The sequence below is a fragment of the Prinia subflava genome, chromosome 8 (genome assembly GCF_021018805.1).
Source record: "Prinia subflava isolate CZ2003 ecotype Zambia chromosome 8, Cam_Psub_1.2, whole genome shotgun sequence".
Lineage (NCBI taxonomy): Eukaryota > Metazoa > Chordata > Aves > Passeriformes > Cisticolidae > Prinia > Prinia subflava.
In genome coordinates, this window is record NC_086254.1 from 6,630,539 (window position 1) to 6,654,746 (window position 24,208).

General features: G+C 65.0%; 3 protein-coding genes across 4 annotated transcripts in view; 1 reads left to right on the forward strand and 2 right to left on the reverse strand.

Annotated features, from left to right (window-relative positions):
- Positions 1–99: 99 nt before the first annotated feature.
- LOC134554275 (collagen alpha-1(I) chain-like) lies at positions 100–6,012 on the reverse strand. The gene is made up of 6 exons (XM_063404816.1): positions 5,762–6,012; positions 3,383–3,720; positions 3,020–3,149; positions 2,550–2,659; positions 1,492–1,850; positions 100–927 (listed from the first exon to the last, which is right to left on the reverse strand). Exons 1-6 carry the CDS (start codon positions 6,010–6,012, stop codon positions 100–102), a joined length of 2,016 nt encoding a protein of 671 aa, XP_063260886.1.
- Positions 157–11,288, forward strand: HIC1 (HIC ZBTB transcriptional repressor 1). Its single transcript, XM_063402606.1, has 5 exons — positions 157–290; positions 3,902–4,088; positions 6,976–7,039; positions 8,367–8,517; positions 9,208–11,288. The coding sequence occupies exons 4-5, from the start codon at positions 8,466–8,468 to the stop codon at positions 11,151–11,153; spliced, it is 1,998 nt and encodes a 665-aa protein (XP_063258676.1). The 5' UTR covers positions 157–290; positions 3,902–4,088; positions 6,976–7,039; positions 8,367–8,465; the 3' UTR covers positions 11,154–11,288.
- Positions 11,289–12,938: 1,650 nt separating this feature from the next.
- The window catches only part of SMG6 (SMG6 nonsense mediated mRNA decay factor), a 104,173-nt gene continuing 92,903 nt past the window's right edge, over positions 12,939–24,208 (reverse strand). For both annotated transcript variants that reach the window (XM_063402604.1, XM_063402603.1), the window contains exons 16-19: positions 20,200–20,353; positions 16,835–17,046; positions 16,499–16,580; positions 12,939–14,963 (exon numbers count right to left, since the gene is read on the reverse strand). In XM_063402604.1, coding sequence (XP_063258674.1) covers positions 14,833–14,963; positions 16,499–16,580; positions 16,835–17,046; positions 20,200–20,353 — 579 coding nt within the window. In that variant the 3' untranslated portion in view covers positions 12,939–14,832. The remainder of the gene's footprint in view (positions 14,964–16,498; positions 16,581–16,834; positions 17,047–20,199; positions 20,354–24,208) is intronic.

Sequence of the window (24,208 nt, forward strand, 5' to 3'; positions counted from 1 at the left end):
AGGCCGGGCCGCTCTGACTTCGCCGCTCAGGAATCTCCTGGCCGCGCCGGGCGGGTTGTGCAACCTGCGACCGCCCCCGGCCGCCCCCGCGGGCCGCGCTCAGTCCCCGCCGCGCCGGCCCCGCCGCCAGCCCCGCTCCGCGAACGGCCCGCGGTCCCCCCGCGCACCGGCGGCCAGGCGGGGGGACGGGACCGGGGGACGGGACCCCGACTGCCGAGCGGACCGATGCGGTGGGACGAGCCCGGCGGGGACGATCCCCGAAAGGCTCCTGGTCCCCGCCGGGAGGGCAGGTGAGGGGCTGCGGGGCGGGGGCAGGATGGGGGATCCGAGGAGGGGGTCCCCATCGTTCCCGCTGGCCGAGGAGGAGCCGCTCGGCGCCCGCCCCCCCGAACAGTAAGAGTTGATGTGCGGTGAGCTGCATCCTGCATGTGAGCTCCTACTGCCCCGGGAGGCGGGCCGCCCCCGACGGGACCCCCGCCTCCGCCGCCTCGGGGACCCCCGGGGGTGGGCGAGGGGGGAGCCGGTGCTGCCCGCGGTGCGAGTCCGCCTGTCCCGGCGACCATGGCTGTAGACTGTTACCCCCCCAGCGGCACAGTAACAATCTAAAGCCACGGTCGCCCGGGCGGCGTCGGAGTGGGGAGGGGGCGGGTTGGGAGGGGGCAGCCGGTGCCTTGGCGACGGCGAGGAGGCGTCCCCGCCACCGCAGCGAGCGCGCCCGACCCCCACCGGCGGCGCGGGGGGGACTCCCGGTGCTCGGGAGGGGGGAGTGTCGGTAGCATCGGCAGCATCGGCAGCATCGGTAGCATCCGCCCACCCCCCCTTGCCCGCCCCCTGCCCACCCACGCGTGTCCGCCCCGCCGGGGGTCCCCCCCTACCTGGGCTGCAGCGGGAAGGCGGGGGGGGCTTCCGCCGTGGGGGGGTCGGTGTCTGCGGGGGGGGAAAGAGAGAGCGGGGTCAGGCGGGCACCGGGACACCCCCCCCATCCCCGCCCCTTCCCGCCTTTCCCCCCCGCCCCCGTCGGGGCGCGCTCCCCGACGGCTCAGCACCACGGACAGCGCCCGCCCCCCGCGCTGCGGCGGGGCCGGTGCGGGGCCGGGGCCGGGGCCGGTGCCGGTGCCGGCGGTGGGTCATGCTTCAGTAGCCATGACTGTAGACTGTTACTGTCCTGTCCCTACGCAGCAGTAAGCAGTCTAGAGCCAAGGTGCCGACGCTCTGACTCGGGCTCTCCTCAACGGGGTCTCCGCGCTCTTTAGACGCAGCGGGGTGAAGGCGATCGACCCCCCTCGGGCTGCGGAGCCGGCAGCACCCGGGCTGGGGACACGGGGCTGCGGGGGAACCCGCGAGAGGCGGCACTGGAGAGTGCCTGGCACGGCGGCACCGCGGGATGGGGCTGGGGGGGTCCCGTCGGGGGTGGCTGCGGGGAGGCTCGGAGAGGGGGCACGGCGGGCGCCGGTGTCACCGCAGAGCGGGACACACACGGCAGCCCCGTACAGGGATGCGCTTCCGCACCTCTCCCCGCTCCCCCCCCGGCCCCCCAACCCCTGCAAGGTGCGGGCGGCCGGTCCCCGCCGTGCCCCCCCCCCCGGGGCGGCCCCGCGCTCTGCCCCCGCCCCCGCGCACCGCCCCCGCCGGCGCCGCCGCCCGGCCCCGCCGCCCCCGCCGCCCGGCCCGCACGTGGGGCTGCGCCAGGCGGCTCCGCGCCGCCCCCGCCCGCCGCAGAGCTCCCGCCCCGGCCCCCGGTGCCCTCCGCTCCGCCTCACCCCCGCCCCAGGGCCGGCAGGTGCAGCGCTCGGTGCCGCGGGGCTCCGCTGCCCCCTCCCGCCCCCGCACCGGGCTCCGTCCCCGCTTACCTGGGGGCCAACCCAGCCGGTGCCTTACCTCCTGCGGGCCCCGCGGCTGCCGGGCCGGGCAGGGGCCCCGCGGCTCCCGGCGGGGCCGGCGCCGGTGTCGGTGCTGCGCTGTCCGCAGCGCGCGGGGCTTTTATAGGATCGGGCTCGTAGTAACGGGGATCTCGGCTCATTCATAGAAAAGCATCAACCTACACAATGACGTGAGCGCTACGTCAGCGAGGAAATTTAGGGAACGGGAAGACGCTACTATTTATATCGGCGCGGGGGGAGGACAGCGGGCCGGAGCTGGGCAGGGGGTCCGGGCTGCAACAGGACCCCGGCCCCCCCGACCCCTCCGGAGCCCCCCCGTTCCCTGGCTGCTCGAGGAGCGCAGTGGAGCAGCACCAGCGCCTCACATCCCTTCTCCACCTGCTGCCAGACCCAGGGGCCGAGCACCCACTGAGACACACAAACTGAGGGTGCTGTCACCCTGGGAGTGCGGCGTGGGGCAACCCCTGCCCCACACACGACGTGTCCATCCAGGCACCCACGGAAATCTAGGGCACCCCTGGGCCCTGACCACCCCGCTAGGGCAGAATGTGGCCCCATCCTGGCCTTGTGGCATCACCACGGGGCTACTGATTTGGGGCTGTCTGAGCCCCCCATCACGGCAAGGGGTCCCCACAGCCAGGCACTAGCCTGGGGGTGCCCCCTGCCCACCTGCACCCCTCACCCACAGCAACGTCCTGAGCAGCACCTCCCACGTGCCCCCTCGTAAGGACCTCTGTCCTTCCAGTGTCACAAGCACCCATGGGTGGCACTCCAGTGAGCTGCAGGACAATGGGACAGCACAAAGTGGGGGGGTGGGGGGTGGACTTTATAATACATGGGGTGAGCAAGCCCCTGCATCATCGTGCTGCCCTGACCCCTGCAGCCTCACAAGGGGGCCTGGCCCTCACTCCCACTAGGGCTGGGTGCCCCAAAAGCCGTCAGTGCTACAAAAACAGGTTGCAGCTTCATGGGTGAATTAATTTTGGCCCCTTGCTCCTTCTCAAGTGCCAGCACCCTCCAGGATGGGCCTGGAGTCATATCCAGGGGAATTTGTGAGCATCCTTTCCCCCTTTAGACACCCGTCCATCCTTCCATCCGTCCATCCATGCATCCCCCCATTCCTGCTGGAGCCGTCTGACCTCACTCTGCTCTGGCGAAGCATCACACCGGTAACCACAGCAACAGCGGCGTTGTCATTGACAGCAGCATCGGCGCCCGCCAGCATCCGCCGCTGCGCAAGGCCGCACGCTGCTGCAAGGCCACACGCTGCTACGGGGGCCCCAAGCCACGGTCCCCCCACTCCCTTACCCCTGACAACCCCCAAAACCCGCAGAGCGGCTCAGGGAATTAACCCTCCCGACCCCACCAGCACCTCCCCATCCTCCACCAGCCACCCTGCTCAAGGTGCTGCCGCCCCCCAGAACTCCCCAAAACGCCTTCCCCACCCCCTGCTGGATGGGGGTGTCCCCACTCCTCTCCCCCTCCTTTTTTTCTTCCCCCACGCAGCACCGGCGCTCGCCCCGTCGGGGCTCTCCGGTTCGGGAAGGGGAGGGGGAATCGCTGCCGCAGCGCTCCCCGCCGCAACCGTGACTCAGCCCCGGGATTAGTCAGCAACTGGGGCCGGCCCACCCGCAACCGGCTGCGCAGCTCCGCCGCTCCTCCGGGGGCCGCGACCCCCGCCACTCCGCGTCCCGGTCCCCCCGAGGCGCGGAAGGTGCGCACAAGGTGCGCGTCGGGGGGACCGGGACGAGGAGCGGGGGGGTCGCGGCCCTCGAGGAGGGGGTGTCGCATCCCGGAGCGCGGCCCGCTGCTGCCATCTCGTGGGGACCACAGCGTGTCCCTGTGGCGGGAGGGGGGAGAGAGCGCCCGTGGTGTGGGTGGGGAGGGGGAGGTCACCTGTAGGGCTGGGGGAGGGGGTGGGTGGGGAGGGGGCGGTCGATGAGGGGGGTGGAAGGAGGAAGGGGTGGTGTGGCCCCACCTGAGAGGGAAGGAGGTCTCATAGTGCCATCGTGACTCCGCAGGGGTGGGAGCTTGGACATCACCCCACAAGGAAGGGATCCCATTGCCCCACGATGCATCGCTTCAAAGGAAGGGGGTCTCATCACCTCAGACCCCAAACTATCACCCCGCTGGAAGTGTTCCTCACCCAATCTGAGCGTTGTGCCACAAGGAAGGGCTCCCACTGCCCCAGGAAACAACACCAGGCAGGTATGGGTGCCTTTTTCTGAGCATGGAAGTGCCCCACTGCCCCATGAAACATCACCCATAAGGGAAGGGGTCCCATGGTTTCACCAAGTATCATCCCACAGGGATGAGATCGTCACCTGCCTGCAGAGAAGGGGTTCCACCACCCCATCAAGTGTCATCCCACAAGGAAGGGGTCCCACTGCCCCAGGAAACAACACCTGGCAGGATGTGTGCCCTTGACTGAAAATTGTCCCCCACAAGGGGTCTCACTGCCCCCCAAGAAGTATCACCCATAAGGGAAGGGGTCCCATCATCTCACCAAACTTCAATCCACAGGGACAGGATCCTCAAAAACCTGCAGAGGATGGGTCCTGTCACCCCATCAGGCATCACCCCACGAGGAAGGGGTCCCATTGCTCCACAAAGCAGCACCTCACAGGGATGGGTGCCCTTGTCTTCCTAAACACCTCCCCATAACGAAGGGATCCCACAGCCCCCAGTTCTACAAGGGGAATTGCAAAGTTCTGCTCCTGGGGAGGAAGATCCCTGAGCTCTGGGATATCCCAGGGACTGTCCAGCTGGACAGCAGTTCAGTGGAAAAGAGCTTGGGGGTCCTGGGGGCAGGAAGCTGGCCATGTGTCCTCGGGCTGAAGGAGGTGAGTGGTGTCCTGTGTTGGTTGACAGCAGTGAGAGGATCCTTCCCCCCTGCTCAGTCCTGGAGTGCTGGGTCCAGAGCTGGGCTCACAGCATGGAAATACTGGAGAGTCCAGGGAAGGTCCACTAAGGAGAGTAAAGGACTGGAGCATCTCCCTGATGAAGAGAGGCAGAGAGCTGGGACTGGCTGGAGAAGAGAAGGCTCCAGGGACCTGTCAGTGTGTCCACACCCGTGGAGGGAGGGTGCAGAGAGGACACAGCCAGACTCAGCTCTGTGGTGCCCAGGACCAGGGCTGGGGAGCACAGACTGAGTCCCACGGCTTCCCCTGACCACCAGGGAGGTCACACTTCACACTCTCACATGGGAGGGGGGCGCTGGCGTGGGCTGCCCAGGAGGTGCTGGAGTCCTTTGAGATATCCAAAACCACCTGGGCAAGGTCCTGTGCAGCCAGCCCTGGGTGGAGCAGAGGGTTGGGTGAAGATTTCCTGAGGTGCCTCCCAGTCTCAGCTCCTGCTGTTTGATTCTGTCTCTCGTGCACTTGGAAATGCTTCCACCAGGAAGGGTTGCCCTGCTCCATGAAATGTCACCTTGCAGGGATAGGTGCCCATGTCTGCCCAGGCATCACTCTGCAAAAAAGGGTCCTCTCAGTGCCACCTCACAGAAAAAGGGTCCCATTCCCCCATCAGGCGTTGGTCCACAGGGAAGGGCCCCCCAGCCTCTTGAGCATCATCCCGGAGGGAACGACTCCCATTGTCCACCCCAGCAATGCCACCCAGACAGCACAGCAGAGAGCAGCCTCCCGTGCCGTGCCAGGGAAGCTCTGCCCTTCCTGCTGCCTCTCAGGGGTCCTCTCATGATGGGGGCACCCTGGTAGAACCTGGCAGGGTCCCGTGGCTGCCCCAGCCTTGCTTTGCACCAGGCAGGGCTCGGCACTGGAACAGCTCAGGAGATGGGCAGCGGTGATCCCTGCCCAGCCTGGAACAGCTCGGCACTGTCACGAGTTTCACAGCCCCAGCCCAGCCCAGGTGGAGGGACACACATCCCCCTGCACACACGGGGGCAGCAGTTTCGGGGCTGCTGGACCCCGGCACCGCCGGGGAAACGCAGCCGAGCTGCCAGCGGGGGCTGCCGGCTCCTGGCGCTGCCGGATGCGGCCCCGCTGGCCAAGGCGCCGTAATCGAAGACATGTGTGTGGGCTTTGGGGAGAGGCTGCGCTGGGAAACAGGGCCCTGCAGAGACCGGGGGGCTGTATCCTGTCCAAAAGCCCAGGTCCCACATGAAGCCAGGCATGCGAACGCGATCCAAACCACAGCTGGATTTGAACCGAATCTCCCAGCATCTGGGCTAATTTGCTGCAACTTTGATTGATCGTGGGGAGGGGGCACAGGCGGGAAACGCTCCAGCTCAGACCTCCCAACAGAGCCAATGACTTAACCAGAGCTGGTTCCAATCTGCTCAGCACATTGAGGCGAAAATGCCCCTTTCCCTGCGCGCTCCCGGGCGCCGGCGCTGGCTCCTCTTGCTGTCCTGCAGCCCGGCCGTTCCCGTCCCTCGCAGCTCCCTGGGAAGACCTGGCAGCTTTTGAGAGCTCTGGGTGCAGAACGCTGGCTCAGGCTGCTGTGTTAGGATCCCTCCAGAAGGCTCAGCAGGACAGGACGAGGGATACTCGTGCAAGAAACCTCCCTCCACCTGCCCCAAACACCTACGGGCACCGATCCGCCCCTGCGCTCCTGGGAGAGGCCGGGGATGGGAGAGGAGCTGCAAAGGAGGGTGGAAAAGGTGAAGGGTTTTTCCATTCCCTGCCTCGGCCGCTGCCCCCAGGGCTCGGCGTCACTCAGCAGGTAGCTGGGGCAGCCCGGGGTCCCGGCCGGCCCCGGGGGATGCAGCTGTCTGGGAGCCGCTCGCTGCCGTGATTTATGCAGCTCAGCCCCATAAATTACCGGGACGGAGCCCGCGGGAGCCATCGCTCACAGCGACGTCCAGAGCTCGCTGCCAGAACCTGAAACAATTCCAGCCGTTAATTGAAGAGGGGAAAAAAAAAAAATGGGAGAGGGGGGAGAAATTAGTGCCCGGGGAGTTGGGATTAAACCGCGGCTCTAACGAGGGTCGCCCACGTCCCGCTCCCAGGATCCCAGCGCTTCCTGTGGGCCAGGGCCCAGCATGGGGAGAAGGGAGGGGGATTTCTGAGCCGGTGCCTGGGATGAGCCCACTGCAGGGTCCCCACGGGCAGTGACACTCCGTCCTGGTCCCCAGGGTGACGTCTCCGTAGTGATCCGGGACACGCTGAATCTGAGGGGAATCTGAGCATGAGTTCCAGGTGAGTGATGCTGAGCTCAGCGGCTGCCACCAGCCTGCAGCCTCCCTGCCAGTACCCATCCTTCTTTGTCCCAAATTCGGGGCTGGCCAAACCCTGTCCCAGGCACCAGGGACCCCACATTGGCTCCCGTTCACCAGGGGACCGGGGTTACGGGGTGAAACCCCAAGAGTCCGAGTGAGAGGGGTGGCCACTGCTTGGGGTGCCCTGCCCAGGTCAGGGGGTGCCAGCGGGACCGGCCTGGGGAAGCCCATCACGATGCTTTGCAGTACCAGGAGGTTGTGCAAGAGGCTGCGGCTGTGAGAAAGGAGAAGTGAAAGTGTGAAGCGAGAGGCGGCTCCCCCCGCGCCAAGGGGGGTACCCCATGCTGCCCCCCAGCCCAGCAGCCTTTTCAGGGATGGCTGGAGGGATGAAGCCGAGGGAAACGTGGCTCTGCCTCCCGCTCCTTCTCCTTCTCCTCCTCATCCCAAACCACCGCAAGCCCCCAGCCCACCTCGAGCCACCGCCACCGCACATCTGGGCGCCAGCGCTGCGCGCCCCTCCCGCTTTCTGCTCTCCCCCCTCACCAGCAAACCGGGGCCGTCTGCCTCCCCTCCCTGCTCCCCTTTCCCACATCATCTCCACTCATCGGACGCGATGTTCCACCCTCTGCACCCCAAGGTGATACCGCCCTCTCCAGCCTCCCCAGCCGATGGGTGCCACCGCTCTCTGTGTACCAGCATCCACCCCTCGGGTGGGGCGGCAAGCAAAACCCCTCTGCTTTATCGTTCCCCGGCACCGTCCGCCCCGTCGGGTCCCACCTGCGCGGGGAGGAGCCGCCTCCGGTAACGGGCGGGGAGGAGCGCACCGGGAGCCGCTAGATGGCGCCCTACGAGCGGTACCGACGGGGGGGACACATCGCCCTCAGCCCGGGGACACCCCGGGTCCCCCCCTCTTCGGGGCTCCCGGCCCCACCCGGGGTGTCCCCGGGCAAAGGGCGATGTCCTAAGGATAGAGACCCCCGAGGGGGCGGTCGGGGCGCGGCGGGAGAAGAGCGGGAGGAGGGAAAAACCGAGCTGGGAGGAGGAGGAGGAGACCGGGATGGGGAGGGAGGGGTGTGTAAAGGAGGGGGGGCCCGGCTTGTCGGTGCCCCGCCCGGGGATGGGAGGAGGAAAACCTCCCGCCGTCCCTTTAACAGCCAGCGGCGCTGCTCGGAGTTCAGGCCGGGGTCAGGGGGAGTTCGCAGCCCGGGTTTCACCTCCGAGCTGGCGGCGTCGGGAACCCCGAGGAACCGCTGCTGCTTCTTCCACAACCACCTCCTCCTCCTCTTCCTCCTCCTCCCGTTCCGTAGGACCGGCCGGGAGTGCGGGGTATGGAGGAAGAGAAGCAGCAGAGGAAGAGGAGGGTGGAGGGGAGCAGCAACCGGCGGCGGCCCCCCCGGGGCTGAGCCATGAGAGTTCACCGAGACCTCAGCTGGCTGGCAGAGGCCACCGGACGCCCAGGTAAAAGGAGGGGAGAACACCCCGAAATACGGGGGAAATCGGCCGAGAAAGCAGCTCCGCGGGCGCTTGGCTTTGCGCACCTGGGCGGGGGGCACCGGCACCGGAACGGAGGCGGGAAGGGAGGTCCCGCTCCCCCTCACACCCCCAACCTTCCCCCCGCTCACCTCGAGGGGGGGAGAGGAAACGGGGGCGGGGGGCGCCCGGGGGGTCCGGCCGGCCGCCTCCCGGGACCGGGGCGCATAAGAAGCGGGGAGGCGCGGCGGGGAGCGGGACAGCGGCGGGGATCGGCGGGCGGGGATCGGCGGGCACCGGCTCGGGGTGTGCCCCCCTGCGCTCCCCCGGCAGGTGGGCGCGGGGTCGCGGGATCCCAGGGCTGGCGGGGCCGGGGCGCGGCACTGGCGGCGGCGGCGGGTGATGTCACTTTCTCCAAAACCCTCCGGGGGTTTTCGCCCCCCTCCCGCCCCCCCAGCCCGCCGAGAAACGAGCCCCCATATAAGCGGTGGCACCGGCCGGGCGGCAGTGCAGAGTGGCCGGCACGCAGCGGTGCGTGGGGCTGAGAGCCGACCCTCCCACGCCACCCGCCCGCCCCGCGCGGGGGTGAAGCCCCGGACGCGCACGTCGAGCCCCCCGCGCGTTGCGGCGGGCAGCGGGGCCGGGCACGGCGCTGACGGGGCGGCCGCTGTGTTGCAGGGCGGCGGGCGAGGAGCGGGATGCTGGACGCCATGGAGGTGCCGAGCCACTCGCGGCAGCTGCTGCTGCAGCTGAACACGCAGCGCACCAAGGGCTTCCTGTGCGACGTGATCATCGTGGTGCAGAACGCGCTTTTCCGAGCGCACAAGAACATCCTGGCCGCCAGCAGCGCCTACCTCAAGTCGCTGGTGGTCCATGACAACCTGCTCAACCTGGACCATGAGATGGTGAGCCCCGGCATCTTCCGCCTCATCCTCGACTTCATCTACACCGGCCGCCTGGCCGAGTGCGAGCCGGGCAGCGAGCAGAGCCTGGGTGCTGTGCTGGCTGCCGCCAGCTACCTCCAGATCCCCGGCTTGGTGGCCCTTTGCAAGAAGAAGCTGAAGCGCAGCGGCAAGTACTGCCACCTGCGCGGGGGCTACGCGCCCTACAAGCTGGGCCGCGGGCTGCGGGCCGCCACGCCGGTCATCCAGGCTTGCTACTCGGGGACGCCGCGGCCCGTGGACCTGCCGCCCGTGGAGCCGGCGGCGCCGCTCAACACGCAGTGCGGGGAGCTGTACGCCTCGGCCGCCCAGGGCGCCCCGCTGCACCCCCACGGGCTCTGCCCGCCCGAGCGCCACTGCTCGCCACCCTGCGGCCTCGACCTCTCCAAGAAGAGCCCCACCGGCCCCTCTGCCCAGCTCCTGCCCACCGACCGCCTGCTGCCCAGCGAGCCCCGCGAGCCCTCGCTGCCTCCACGGCACGACAGCCCCCCCGTCAGCGCCGGCCTCCTGGGCAGCCACGCTGCTGCCTACAAGGACTCCCCACCGGGCGGAGAGCCGGGGGGGCACCCCCACGCCCCCGACCCCTTCCGCAGCACGCCGCCCTGCGCCGAGCCCCCGCTGCCCCGCGCTGACGGGCGAGAGCTGATGTACCGCTGGATGAAGCACGAGCCCCTGGGCCCCTACCTGGACGAGGGGGAGGCGGAGAAGGAGCTGGAGCGGGAGGAGAAGGCCGAATCGCCGCCTGCGGCGCCGCAGCCGCGCTACCCCAGCGTGGAGAGCAACGACCTGGAGCCCGACAACAGCACGAGCGAGGAGACGGGCAGCAGCGAGGGCCCCTCGCCCGGCGACGCGCTGGACCGCTACTGCAACCACCTGGGCTACGAGCCGGAGAGCCTGGGCGACAACCTGTACGTCTGCATCCCCTGCGGCAAGGGCTTCCCCAGCTCCGAGCAGCTCAACGCCCACGTGGAGGCCCACAACGAAGAGGAGCTCTATCACAAGGCGGCGGCCGAGCAGGCCGTGCCCTTCCTGGACAAAGGCGGCCCAGGGCTGGGTGACATCTTGCGGCCTTACCGCTGCTCGTCCTGCGACAAGTCCTACAAGGACCCGGCCACGCTGCGGCAGCACGAGAAGACGCACTGGCTGACGCGGCCCTACCCCTGCACCATCTGCGGCAAGAAGTTCACGCAGCGCGGCACCATGACCCGCCACATGCGCAGCCACCTCGGCCTGAAGCCCTTCGCCTGCGACGCCTGCGGGATGCGCTTCACCCGGCAGTACCGCCTGACCGAGCACATGCGCATCCACTCGGGCGAGAAGCCCTACGAGTGCCAGGTGTGCGGCGGGAAGTTCGCGCAGCAGCGCAACCTCATCAGCCACATGAAGATGCACGCGGCCGGCCCCGACGGCAAGGCCAAGCTGGACTTCCCCGACAGCGTCTACGCCATGGCCCGCCTCACCGCCGACCAGCTGGGGCTCAAGCAGGAGAAGGCGGCCGAGCTGCTCTCCCACACCTCGCACTTCCTCAGCGACCCCAAGGCCATGGAGAGCCTCTACCCCCTGGCCAAATTCACGGCTGAGCACCTGGGGCTGAGCCAGGACAAGGCGGCCGAGGTGCTGGCGCAGGCTCCACACCTCCACACCGAGGCTGCCCGGACCATAGAGCGATACTCGCCCCCCTAGCACCGGCCTGGCCGGGGGGCTGGGGGCGCCGCTGGCTCCCCTCGCTGCCCCGTGTGGAGCTGGGGCGAGAGGTGGTGGGTGCTCGTCCCCTGGCGCTGCCGACGGTCCCGGAGAACTCGCTCGTAGCGAAGGTGCCGTGAGAGCTGCTCCGGGACGGATGGACGGCGTGTCCCTCGCCCAGCGGCCCGGCGTGCCCGGGAGAAGCCGGTAAATCAGGGCCTGACCCCGCCGCCCCTTGCCGCGGGTGGTGCCGGGACTCCGGCACCGGGCGGCAGCGACGCACAAGCTGTGAGGGAGGGCCGCGGCCCGAGGCTTTGGAGGACATGAGCCCGCTCCTTACCTCAGGGCTGCCCCCGGGGGAGGGGACGCCCTCGGCAGCCGCCGCATCGCTCCGGCTGCACGGCGGGACCCGCCGGCGCTCGGCTCTGCCGCGACGGGACCCGGACTGTGCCTCCCCTCCGCCGCGGGCCGTGAGTAGTTCGTCCGTCGTGGCCGGAGCGACGGCTCCGTGCTGGGCAGGAGCGGCCAGCGCTGGGCTGGGGGTGAGTGCCCGACCCCGCCGGGGTTCGGGGACGGACTGACGGAGGGGACGGGGGGCTCTGAGCAGCAGGCGCGGGACGGGGGAGCGGCGGTCACGTCCATGCGGGGGAGGCCGGGGAACGGCGATGCTCCTCGGCCCGAAGCAAGCACTGACCTCCCGTCCCGAAGGCAGGGGCTCAGCCGGCTGCTCCCCGTGTTTTTGGGAGGTGGGGCAGGGCCTGTCCCAGACTGAGCCCCTGGGCCCTGCCTCGCCATCAGGGATGCCCGGGTCAGCCCCGGCACCCGGCCGATTTGCCCTCGGGCGGCCACTCGCCTTGATTATTTTTTATTTTTTTATTTTTGCCAAAGACGCCCGTCTCCAGCGCGGCCGGGCCGGCCCGGGGGGGCCATGACAAAGACAAAGCGGTCTCTGGTTTGTCAGCTACGGGAGGCGGGCAGGGGCTGCGGGAGGGGGCCGCGGGGCAGAGCCCAGGGGGTGCATTGTGACCTGGGGCCGAGCCCCCCGGGCACCTTCTGCCACCGCCGCACCCCCTCTCCCACCTTCTGCTCGGTGTCGGCCAAGTCCCCCCAGCCTGGACCCCCCGGCCCGTGCCCTGACCCCTCCGTTGGGGCTAATGTGAAGCTTCTCCCCCTCCTGAGCCCCCTCCTCTCCTTTGCACACGAGGCTCCGGGCGGCTGCCAGCAGCGCCTGTCCCCGGCCTCGCAGCCACTGTGCCTTAGCCTGAGCTCCTGCCCAGCTGCCCCCGAGCCTCCCGGGGCTGTCCCGGTCCCCCAGGGCCGGCGGTGTCCCCCGGAGCTGCCGTGGGGTGACTGCCGGCGGTGGCAGCACCCAAAGCACAGCTGGCAGCGCCCAGCGGGGCCCCGGCCCCCCCTGTATCACGTCCAATTTGTACACGGGCTCCTCGCCCTTTGTTTTTTTTTCTATAGTCGAAACGGAATGAGCAATAAAGTGACATTAACACGCGTGGCCTCGCGTTCTTCTCTGGGGAGGGGCCTGGCTGATGCTGAGCACGGCTGGGAGTGACCCCGGGGGGCGTCTGTGGGTGCAGAGCTGCAGGGAGGGGACCCACCGGGCTTTGCTGTGCCCCTGGTTTGCCCAGACCCCCTTAGCTGGGGGGCAGCAGCAGATGCACGTGGGACAGAGTCGCTGTCACCCTTACAAGGTGTCCCACTGCTGCCCCTCCCTGGTGTCCCCCACCCCAACCTCAGCAGCAACACGTGCTGACAGCAAATAACACACCACGCTGCACTGACACATGTTTAATACTAAAAATTATTAAAACCAACTCAACAGCTCCAAGGTAGGCGTTGCCCCAAGACAAGGGCTCCCAGCAGCCTGGCAGGGATGGCCCCAGATGCTCAAGCTCTGCTCGCCGTCGTTGTGCCAGCTGGTCTGGTGGCACCAAAACTGTCCCATGGCCAAGCCTGTGACACGTCTGGCAGGGCTGCAGGGCCCTCCCGGACTGGTGGTACCTCGGGAAGGGCTCTGGAAAGCAGCACTGGGGCAGTGCCGTAAGAAAACAAACACTGAAACACACCCGGCGGGGAGGAGGAGGCAAAGTCTCTGCAAAGCTGGCGGCCAGCACGGCTGTGGGCAAGGAACCAGGGCAGGGGTGCTGTGCTGATGGCTCTGTGTGCCCCACAGCAGCCCTGGGCACCCCAAAGTCTCTGTGGGCCGTGCCCCAGGCCGGGCACTGCTCTGGCACAGGTGATCCAGCACAACCCTGGGTGTGTCCGTCGCGCTGCCCAGGCTCTGACCCTGGAGCTGGCTCTGGCCATGGGCTGGGCAGCTGGCACAGGGGTAACTGGGCTTCCTCAGGCAGGTACTGGGTCTGAGCCACCCACACAGGGAAGGAAAACACTGGGCTCTGTCCTGCTGCTTCCTCTGCCACCTCTGACACTTCCCTCCCACAGCTGCAGTGCCCCAGCGGGGACCAGGGGTGGCCTTGGGGTTGCTCCCACCCTCGGCTCATGGGACTGGGACTTGACAGAGCTCCAGGGGCTCTGGTTCAGGGGTTAATGCTCTCTCTTAGCTTCTGTATCTGGTGTGCCACTGGGGATGGGACACTTGGTGATGGGACAACGTGGGGTGTGGAAAGCTTAGCAGTACCCCAACCCCAAATCCAAGCGCAAAATGACCCAGGGACGAGGCAATGGCTCCATCCATGGACCCTCTCAGCTAGGCAAATAGTGGGACTGAGCATTTCTGTGGTTCTCTCTGACTCTGCAGCCATAGACAGAATCCAGGTCCCACATGGAAGAGGGGCCTGTGGCAATGTGAGGACACACAGTACCCATGGGACAGCCGGTCCTGGGGTCCTTGGAGAATTCTGTTAGCCTCACATGGAGTCTTAGGTCAAAAGCAAGCCTAAAGGTAGCAGGGTAGGACTTAAGGGTCTGGGGAGAAAGGAATGGGCAAGTAACGGCTGGGGTGGGCATGGGATCAGGACAAAGCAGCTGTGGGGATGTTCGAAGTCTCCCCCAGCAAAGCAGGCAGGGCACACACCTGAAAACTAACCTACACTGAAAAAATGGAACTCAACAAGCAAACCCCTCTGCAAGCAGCACTCCTGCATGGGGCAGCACACGGTGGGGAAGGGGATGGGGGCCTGGGGCTGTCTGGCCATGCAGGACAAACAGGCTGGGGCAGGGGAAAACCTGCCCTTGAAGTCCACGGCCTCTCCAAGGTGCACAGGCTGGACTAAGCAATCCCAAAGTCTGTGCCGGCGTGTCCCCAATCTCTGCCCTACGCAGCCTACAAACCCAAAGAGCCAGCAAGGCGTGGCTCGAGCTCTCTGCACCCAAGCAAACCAAGCGAAAGGCTGGCGATCCAGCACAGGGCTCACCCAAAGCTTCCCTCGTCAGCGGGGCTCTCCAGCTCCGCGCTGGCACTGCCCAAAGGCCGGCGGGACCCTCAAGGGCCCAGCCTCCACGTGAACCATCCACAGCAATGACCTTCCCGGCTGGTCTGCCCTCGGGGGGCCCTGGCAGCACGGCCATTCCGGGGTGGGTTGAAGACGTGGCGTTTATTGTTCGTGGTGGGCTGGCGGCGGTGGCGGCGCGGCCGCCGCTGGAGCCGGGCTCCCACCGTCAGGGGCTGCGTGACTCGCTCAGGGGCCCTGGGCCCCGCCTGGCTCCCTCAGCCCTCTTGGGCCCACTTGAGGAAGGTGGGGATGTCCCGCACCGGCACGTTGCGGGTCAGCGCTTTGACTCGCAGGTTGCGGTCGTCCGTCAGCAAAACCACTTCCCTGAGCAAACGGATGGGATCGTCTGCAACGAGACACACACACGGAGTGCAGTGAAGCTCAGAGCTGCCCCGGGCCTTCCACCCATCCCGTGGTGTGTTCCCCTGCTTTCCCAGCTCCCAGCTCCCAGCTCCCTGCTCCTTGCCAAGCTTCCTGGTGGGCCTCAGAGACAGCCCTGCATGCCAAGGGCCATCTGCTCCTGTCCCTGTGCTGCCCAGGGATGATTTGGGGTCACTGCCCACTGCCCACAGGGGTGGTGGACTGGCCACAGGCTGGGAAGAGGAGGTCCCTGCCTGACCCAGGCCAGGAAGACGGCCTGCGACCCTGGCTCCAGCAGGAAGCTGGTGCTATTATTCTGTTGATCTCATTATAAGATCTAAAGCCACCCCTTATTTTTTGCGGAGCTTTCTTGGAGTCGCCACTGACACCGAGGCGTTTCTGGCTGGGGCTCAGACAGACACTGAGAGTTGATGCCTGAGAAACAACCGAAGGGATCTTGCCCCCAGATGGATGAGCTGCCCCGCACGCAACGCGCCGGGCTGGGATGTGGGAGCCACGCTTACGTGTGTGCGAGGCAGGGGAAGCATATGGGGTATGTGTAAGCAGCTGGGTCCTGTGACCAGAGTACTGTTCCTATGAGCACAGGAAACACAGTGCCTCCGAGCCAGGACGGGAATGGAAAAAACAGAGTTTATGGGAGCCCAACATGGGCCCAGATTGGCTGCACAAGGAGCAGCAGGACGAGGGGAAGGGGAGGGTGGCCAGGAACACGGGCCACGGTCACGGTGTCGGGGCTGGGGATGGTGGGCAAGTGCCTGGCTGGGCTGTGCTGGAAGGAAGGGAACTGGGGGCTCAGTGGGAAGGCAGGCCAGGGATTGAGAGCTGCCTCAAGTGGGAGCAGGAGGTTTTGCGCGGACGCTTTAAGAAATGTGTAACAATAAACATCCTCTGCCCTGCGCTGGTGACGCGCCTCCTTGTTACAAACCAGAGGCTGTCAGCTTGTCAGGCCCCATTCCCCATAATCCACATGATTTCAAAATTCAGCATCATTTGCACATAAACATTTGGTGACGGTTTCTCTGTGAATCTGACAAGTTAAGCTGCTAAGAATTCGTGCTGACAAATGCGGGTTGATTTCTTGGGCAGCTGCTGATGCGATTCCCATCCCTGCCGCCCTGGCAACAGCCTGGAGGCTGTCTGGTCCCAGCACACGTGGCTGATGCCAGCCAGAAACCCAGAGGAAAAAGTGTCCTGGGCAGAAGGCACCAGGGGTCATGGGGAGGAGGCATTTTCTGGCCCTTTGTCATCACAAAAATGGCTCTGTGGATGTTTATGGTGAGTTTGTCACAGGCTGGGGCATCCCCAAGGTGCCATGAGGGGACATTTGGCAATGAGGTGGGAGGGCCACAGCCTGGGGCTGACCGGAGGCAGGAGGTGGCACCTTGGTGTTGAAAGAGGCAAAATGCAGGAGGGAACAGATCCAAGGGCCATGAAAGACAAACGGGAGGAGTCCGTGGAATGCAACAGAGAAGGGACAAAGAGGATGTGAGGATGTCCCACCTTTGTTGGAGGGCATGAAATCCTTGGCCTTGTCATTGCAATAGTGGAGGCAGCAGGACAGAATCAGGTCGTCATTGTTTCCCTGGAAAAGAAAGGGCAAGGTTACCCTTGGCAGGGAAAACTTTGCACTCCCACCACCACAACTGCTGCACTGCTTTGAGATAACCCAACACAGCTCAGTGAGAGCAGGGCTGCCCCAAGCTGAGACACAAGGGACAGCTCAGCCACCAGTAAAGTGGGAGCACAGAGCCACCCCAGGACCTCAGGGTCCCTGGTTTTCCCCGAGGGGGTGGTGGCAGAGAGCTCCCCGCCCCCAGAGTCCAGGATGGCCCTTACCTGCTGGCCAGTGGTGTCCTCGCTGCGGAAGGAGATGGACTCCAGCTCGTTGCCTCGGCTGGTCAGAGCCCTCAAACAGTTGTCCCGGCTCTCGAATCGCTCCTCCAGGAACTCGATGGACTTCCTGGCTCTCTCCTGCACTTGGCGGGCATAGCCTGCAGCCCGGTGCTCCATCTCTGGGCCCTTGGCCAGGCCATCCAGCTCGTTTATCACTTCAAACAGGAAGAGGAGGTACAGTTACTATGGGACAAGGTGCTCCCGTGACCTGCTGCTGGAGCACGCAAGTTGCCAAGGCCTCAGGGCCGGGGCACTGGGAGCTGGCTCAGGAAATCTGGGTTCAGCTGCTGCAGTGTCCCTGTGCTCCTGGACTTGGCTGTGGGTCTGGAAAAGCTTTGCTGCCTTCCACCTCCGTGGGTCACCTGGCTCAGCACCGAGAGCGCAGGCACCTCACCCCGCAGTGTAACTGCTGAGGGCAACTCCCTCTGCCCTGCCAAACACCGGGGAGCATCGCTGTGCCCCCCACCACCCCACACTCCTGTGTCATGACCAACAGCACGTCCGTGCCTGGGGGTGTCAGGAAACCCTGAATTCCTGTATCCTCTCCTCCACCTCCGAGCACAGCGATGGCCGGTGGCACTGTGCCTCCTGCCCGTGTGGCACTGCCTGGCTCTGCACTGTCTGCAGGGCTGCACATGGGAACAGGAAGCAGGCAGTTCCCACCCTGGCACTATTTCCCACACAAATCCCAGGCCTGTTTTCCCACTTGAAGCCACCACCCCGTGCTCCTGGCAGGGAACACGCTCCTTTCAACACCTCACCCATCTGGCTTTGCGCATCTGTCCTGCCTCGAGACGAGCTTGGAACCCAGGTGGATTCCCAGCCTGTTCACCTTGACTGGAACCTCTTGAACTGCTGCCAAGTGGTTGGGAACTCCAGCTGCTCCAGCCCGATGGGCCCAAGGGACCCCAGAGCTCCAGGAGGGACCAACCCTCGGGTGCTGGGGCTGCTGGAAGAGCTGCTCAGCGTGTAAGAACGACGCTGCTCATGAGCACATCTGGACACACCCTTGTGTGTGCCCGGTCTCACAGCTGGCAGCACGGCTGGGCACACGAATGTGCATCCAGATGTGCAAAGAGGAGTTCCCTGGCTGTGCTGGTGCGCGGGACTGCGTGTGCACAGAGCTGGTGTGCACGTGTGCGCGAGGGAGCCTCCGCTCTGTGTGTGTGTGTGTGTGTGTTTGAGCCATGGCTTCATTTCTGAAGATTGTTTCCGAGCTTGGAGCCAAGTCCTGAGTTCAAGTGGGAACTATGCATTCCTTGGGGGGTTCGGGGAGAGAGCTCGGGGTCTGAGGCCTCTCCCCAGTGCTGTGAATCACTGCCCGGGGAGCCTGCGTGATCGCTCTGTTCCATGGTGAGACTGGCACTCACTGTCTGGGTATTCCAATTAAATCTGCGTGCAGTTGCTTTGCTCTTCCCTGGCTGGAGACTCTTCTTGCTACCGACCTGATGCTGCCATTTCCACACAATGCACGGCTGGGCCCGGGGTGGGGGGAGCCGTGCAAGAACGGAACATCAAACAGGAAAAGCTGGTATTCCCTCCCGAAATCCGCCTTCCTGCTTCCAAGCTAAACAGGCTTCAAAGGGGAGGCTTGTTTGTGCTTCTGCACCAGGCCTGGCTTCTCCATGGCGGGGTCAGGCTCAAGGAGCACGGAGCAGGTTAAAGAGCAAGAGAAACAAACCCAACGAGAAGCCAAGCGCTTAACCCCTTGCTGCATCCCCAGGAAGAGCAGGGAGCAGTGCTGGGGGAAGGGCACCGTGCCTCTCTCCCATGGGACATGGCACCAAGGCCTCTGTCCCCAGCAGCCACAGGCCCAGGGGACGGCTTTTTCCTGCCCATGGTGATGGGTGTCCCGGGGGATGAGGGGGAATGTGAGCAACCCGTGCATGGATAGGAACTTGGGGTGCTTCTGGGAGGCTTGTGGCAGCAGCAGGAGATGAGTTACTCTGTCATATGATGAGGCAGCAGGACAGCAGGGCACTAAAAGTGCTCAATCGTGCCTGCTGCAGGGCCAGCCAGGCTCCTTTTGCAGGCTGAGGGCAGCAGCATCTTGGACAGGGAGAGGACCAGAGTTTTGAGCTCTCCTGCTGCCCCTGGCTGGGCTTTGATGGAGAAGCCTCCCAGCAACCACTGGAGTGCACCAGGCTCCAGGGCAGGTCCCAGCTCTCCCAGGTGCTAACATGCCCCACAGGCCCCAGGGCTTCCCAGGCTCTGCTGGTGCTGCTGACTGCCTTTGGCTTTTGCAGTGCCAAGCCACAGAGCAACTTGGCAGCTCCTGTGCTGGGCTGGGCAGGCATCCAGCCCTGCTCTCCCCACCTAGGGGTGCCATCCCCAGCCCCAGCAATCCCTCCTGAGCTGGGCTGCTCAGCCTGAGGGGAAGGGCAACAGCTGGATATTAGCTCTGGGACAGGCAGAGCTGTGTGCTGGACACCAGGAGGAGAGAAGGAACCCCCACAGTGGCTCGGAGGGCAGCACCCCCACATGCCACAGGGTGTTCCTGTGCCACCTCACTGCCTGGACACAGGAGACACCCACAGCACCCAGCTGGTGCCCGGCCTCCTGGGGCTGCGGATGGGTTGTGGGCTCTGCAATGCTCAGCCCCACTCCTGCCCCAGCCTCTCCTGCTGTCCTGGGGATCCTGTGAGTGCCAGGCTGGCACCGGGATGTGCCAGGCGCCGGAGTGGCACTGGCCAGAGGAACAGCACCTCCAGCCCGGAGCGTGACCAAACAATCAGAGCCAAGGCACCGAACCAAGCGCTGCCGCCACCCTGGGAGACCACCCAGCAGCACAGCCGTTATCTGCCAGGGTGAGTGTTTACCAATAACGGGAACCAGCTTGCTGTTTTACTGAGAGCTTTATAAGGATAAAAAGAAGGGCTGGGCTTGAGCAGCTCTGAGACACAGGCCGGCCATTTGCTCAGCCTGCCTAAGCCCCAGCTCAGCTGGGATAAGCTATCTGCTCTGACTGTTTAACAATTCCTCCTCCTTGTCCCCTTCGAAATTCCCTCAAAATCCCATTTAACACCCATCTGCTTTCTCCCAGCCCCTGGCACCCCCAAATGCACCGGGAGAAGTTTGCTGAGTGCTGTGGGCAGGGAGGGAGCAGGGTGACAAGGGCTGAAGGAATGCCAGCAACGATTGGGATGAGAAAGGGCAGGATGAAATCTAGTCCCACGGCACGAGCTGACCAACTCCAGACCACACAGGCACTGCGGGCACGTGGGGCATGGAGAGAGGGAGCCACACTGGAGACACAGACCACACCAGGGCAGAGGGGAAGCCCTGAGCACAGCACTGGCCCTACTCACCGATCAGGGGCACCACCAGGATGAACTTCCTGCAGTCCAGAAGCGTGACCAGACTGCTGAGGTGGTCGATGAAACCGTTGGTGTCCGGGACCAGAAAGACTGGTCTGATCTCCAGCTCCATCTGCCTCATTTGGCTCTGGTCTTTCAGCACGGCCTGGAGGAGAGGGAAGGACACATGGTGAGCAAGGAGGATGTCAGCCCTATGACCCGTGGACCCTGAGAGCAGAAGATAAGCCTGGCTGGCACGTACAGATCCATGTGAAGGGGACTAGGAGGAGGCTGCATCCATCCCACCTGCACGCCCCAAACAACAGCTCCTGCAGGCCCACAGTACACGTGAGCAGGATGGCAAAAGCCTCCAAGAAAATATTCTCCTACAAAAACAGCCTTGTCCAGGCTTTGGGAGAACTGGGACCAGCCTTGAAAATGGGGGTATTTTGGGAATTGTCCTATTTGTGGGACTAGCAGTTGCCAGGATCATCTGCACCGGTGCCAAGGGGGAGGGAGGACAGGGGTTCTGGGGCTTCACATGGAAACAGGTCAAGGTGACAACAGACAAAACAAACCAGTTTGGGATGCCTAAGTCCTGCCAACAGCCTCCTAACACAGGGACCCCAAGCAGGCAGCCAGAGGTCTGTGGGGTAGAGATCCTTGGCTGAATATCTCCTTCACTGTCCTACCACCTCCTGCACATGCCTTGCCTTTTCTGACTCCATCCAGCTGGGAAATCAGGTGGCTTCCAGGCCTGAGAACTCCCAGTACTGTCCTTGGTCAAGCCCTTCACACCCACAGAGACAGAGGTGCTCACACGCACAGGGGGAGGCTCTGCTGGGGCTCACTGGCTGCCCTCTGGGCTGCACCTGGACCTCCAGCCAACACCAGTTGCCAAAACGAGACCCCAGAGCTCACGTATGACTTTCGAGGCTCTCGAAGGACTTGGGCTCTTCAGTAAGCCACAGGCTTAAAAAACTCAGGATGCTATTCTAGTGCTTCCTCTGCATAAAAATAGCTTCCCTGGACTGGCTGATGTTTGTTGCCTCTAATAGGAACCGGTCACCCATGGAGCACAGCAGAGCTGCTGTGGAACACATCCACCATGCAAACCCTCTTGAGACTGGGCTTGGACCCACCAGATGTGCCCTGGGCACTCGTGGTGACACCAAGCCTGTCCTGCCCAATGGTATGGGGAGCTCCCCCTGCCCACAGTGAGGATCCCAACCCTCCCTCAGTCATGCCAAACCCTTGGAGGCGCCCTGGAACAACGAGCTGCATGGGCCAGCAGTGGCCATGGAAAGAAGTGGTTTTAAATTCATTTCCAAGTGTTGTCATCTGGCTTTAAATCAAGGCTTTAAATTGATGCTGCCACCTCCCACAAGTGTCTCCAAGCAAGGCAGCAACCAGAACCTCACCACGTGCCTCCCACCCTCCTTCTGGCACTGCTGGTCCTGGGGATGTGGCTCCCACAAACCCTGAGGGGAGTCAGGGAGCATGCCAGGTCCTGTCTGCTGCATGCCAGCAGGAGGACATGCCTTCCCCATCCCACAGAGGACACACCACTGTCCCCAGGCTGCAGCTCTGTACCAGACACGTGCTAGATGCCATCTCTGCCTGTGCTCTGCCTTGGCACTGGTGGCACAGGATGAGCTACAGTCAGGGACCACCTGGAACCAACCAGAACAGCAGGTGGGCTGTCTCCACAGGGTTTTGGGGCGTGGGAGGGGCTGCTTGTCCCTGGGAGGCACTGGACCCTGCTCCACCTGCCTTGGGGAGATAGGGAAGGGCCCCATCAACCAATGCAGAGAGCAGCAAGTCCCTTGTGTGGCGGCCAAAGAGGTCAACGGCCCCGAAGCTGCAGGAAGTGGGGGTGAAACCACGCAGCCACCACTGAACGGTGACAGTCCTATGTGAACAAGAGCTGGTGGCAGGAGGGGACCCCAACCTGCACCCCAACACGGTTCCTGAGCCTGTGCCTCACCCCAGCCCGCACAGGTGACCTCAGGAGTGTCAGCAGGACACTCAGGCTGGGAGCACGGGGGTGACGGCGGGCAGGGCAGCCCCCTCGTGTGTGGCATTTGCCCCCGCGGCCCCGGCGGGCCGTACCCGGCCGGTTCCTGGCAGCCGCCGGCAGCGCCTGTGCCGGCCGTCACGTCCCATTCCGCTCGCCGGGCCGCCCGGTGAGAGAAGGACACAGGATGCGCCGGGAGTGAAAGAGCGAGGTCGGCGGGGAGCGTGCCAAGTCCCCGCGCACAGCTCCGGGCCGCTCGGGGAGCCAGAGGGAAACTCGCCTTTGCAGAGTTCAGAGGCCGGCAGCGAGATTTATTTTTGTTTGTGTGAGTAAAAGGCTGCAGAAGCCTCCGGCCAAGGGGTTTGGGGGAGAGAGGAGTGGCCTGTGATTCATGCGGACGCTGGCTGGCCCCACGCCAGAGATGAAAGGGAGCCCATGTGCGGCAGAACCGGGGAGGCCAGTTCTGCCTTAACCCTTCTGCACGGGCCCGTGGGGAGCAAGGGGAGCTTGAGGGTGTGCATGGGGATGCTCATGTTTGGGACTCAGCTCCTGTGCTTTTAGGGCTGCCAGAAGCGAGCTGCTGGTCCCACCCTGCCTCAGGCTCCCTAAGACAAGGACAGGGAGATGGTAGCCTGTGCTCCTGCTGGGAGGTGGGGTTTGGAAACCACCCTGGGGAGCGCAGGGCGGATAGAACAGCAGAGGTACAGCCTCACCCTCGCCCAAGTGTTTTGGGACAGACGGATTGTAGCTTTGGCTTATTTGGGTTAAACAAATAGGCTCGGCTTGGCTCAACTCAGTGGCAGGGTGACCCCACAGTGCTGGAGGTGGCAGTGGACCTCTGAGACCAGCGGCTCCCTGCCCTCTCCTGGCCTCCTGCACCCGCACGCTGCGGGGTCAGCGCTGCTCCCACCCGCAGCCCCCCGCCCATCCCGCCGCTCCGGCCACGGGGGCTTCTCCCGGGAGCTGGGCCGGAGCCGGAGGTGGCTCCCCTGGCTGCCCCAGCTGGTGGCAGCACTGAGATCAGACACTCCTGCACGCACAGTCCCAAATTCCCAGCTCATCCATCAGCCGGGATCACCTGGGGAATTCCCCGGAAGTCAATGCCCGGGCGAGGCCTTCCAGCGTGGGCAGGGGACGGGTCCCCCAAAAGCCGGGACTTAGTGCAGAGCAGGGGGGCGAACTGAGGATCCCCACCAGCAGCACAGGAAAGGAGAAGGCTCCACACAGACCCTGGAGTTCCGCACACGGACCCCGAAACTCCTCTGCCCGCGGTGCCAGGATGGCAGAGAGGCCGAAGGGAAAAGCGACAGGTCACACGGGGTCATGCTGCTCAGCCAGGACGGAAGGGCCACCACCATCCTGCCACCACCTCCCTCCTGCCACCACCCGCTCCCCAACCGCGGCCACAGCCGGCGCCGCTGCCCCTTCCAGCCCCAGCTCCGCGGGGATCGCATTTTCCAGGGCCGAGAACAATGCCTCCTCCGAGCCTCTCTGCTCCAGGGCTTCCTCCTCCCAAGGCTCGTCCCCAGCGTCTTCCTCGGGAGTAAACGTGCCCCGTGCCTGGTAGCACACCGGGGCCGCCGCCGTGGCGGAGCCGCCGTGGGTGGGTGTGCGCCTTCCGCAGGCAGCGGCACCCGCTCCCAGGCAGGTGCTGAGCGTGTGCGCCCGCGGCATTGTTCCTGCGGGGAGGGAGAGCGTGAATGGGACACGGCTAAATTTAGCCACTTACTCACACTACCGCCACAAAGGAGCGGCCGCATCTTAAGGGGGCGGCCGCTCCGTGGGCTCAGAAGGGACAGGAGAGCGGCTATTTTGGGAAGACATGTCATAATTGGCCGCCCCGGTTGAGCTGCTTCTGTAATGCTGAGCAAAACAATAGCAGCATCCAGAGGAAGAGCCTGTTATGTTTCAGGTGGGATGTTTTCAACCGGTCAGGAAACCCGACCGCTCCCAGCGCGCAGCGGCGGCACAAAGGACAGGGGACGCTGAACAGCATGGACCAAG

Bases quoted from the DNA above. Each gene is read 5' to 3' on its own strand.
- HIC1 (XM_063402606.1), top strand. From the start codon at position 8,466: ATGAGAGTTCACCGAGACCTCAGCTGGCTGGCAGAGGCCACCGGACGC. The intron at 8,518-9,207 runs GTAAAAGGAGGG...GCTGTGTTGCAG, and splicing joins AGAGGCCACCGGACGCCCAG to GGCGGCGGGCGAGGAGCGGG.
- LOC134554275 (XM_063404816.1), bottom strand. From the start codon at position 6,012: ATGCCTGGCTTCATGTGGGACCTGGGCTTTTGGACAGGATACAGCCCC. The intron at 3,721-5,761 runs GTGTGTCCCTCC...CTCCCGCCACAG, and splicing joins CCCCGTGTGTGCAGGGGGAT to GGACACGCTGTGGTCCCCAC. The intron at 1,851-2,549 runs GTGGGCAGGGGG...GTTGGCCCCCAG, and splicing joins GCTGTGGGTGAGGGGTGCAG to GTAAGCGGGGACGGAGCCCG.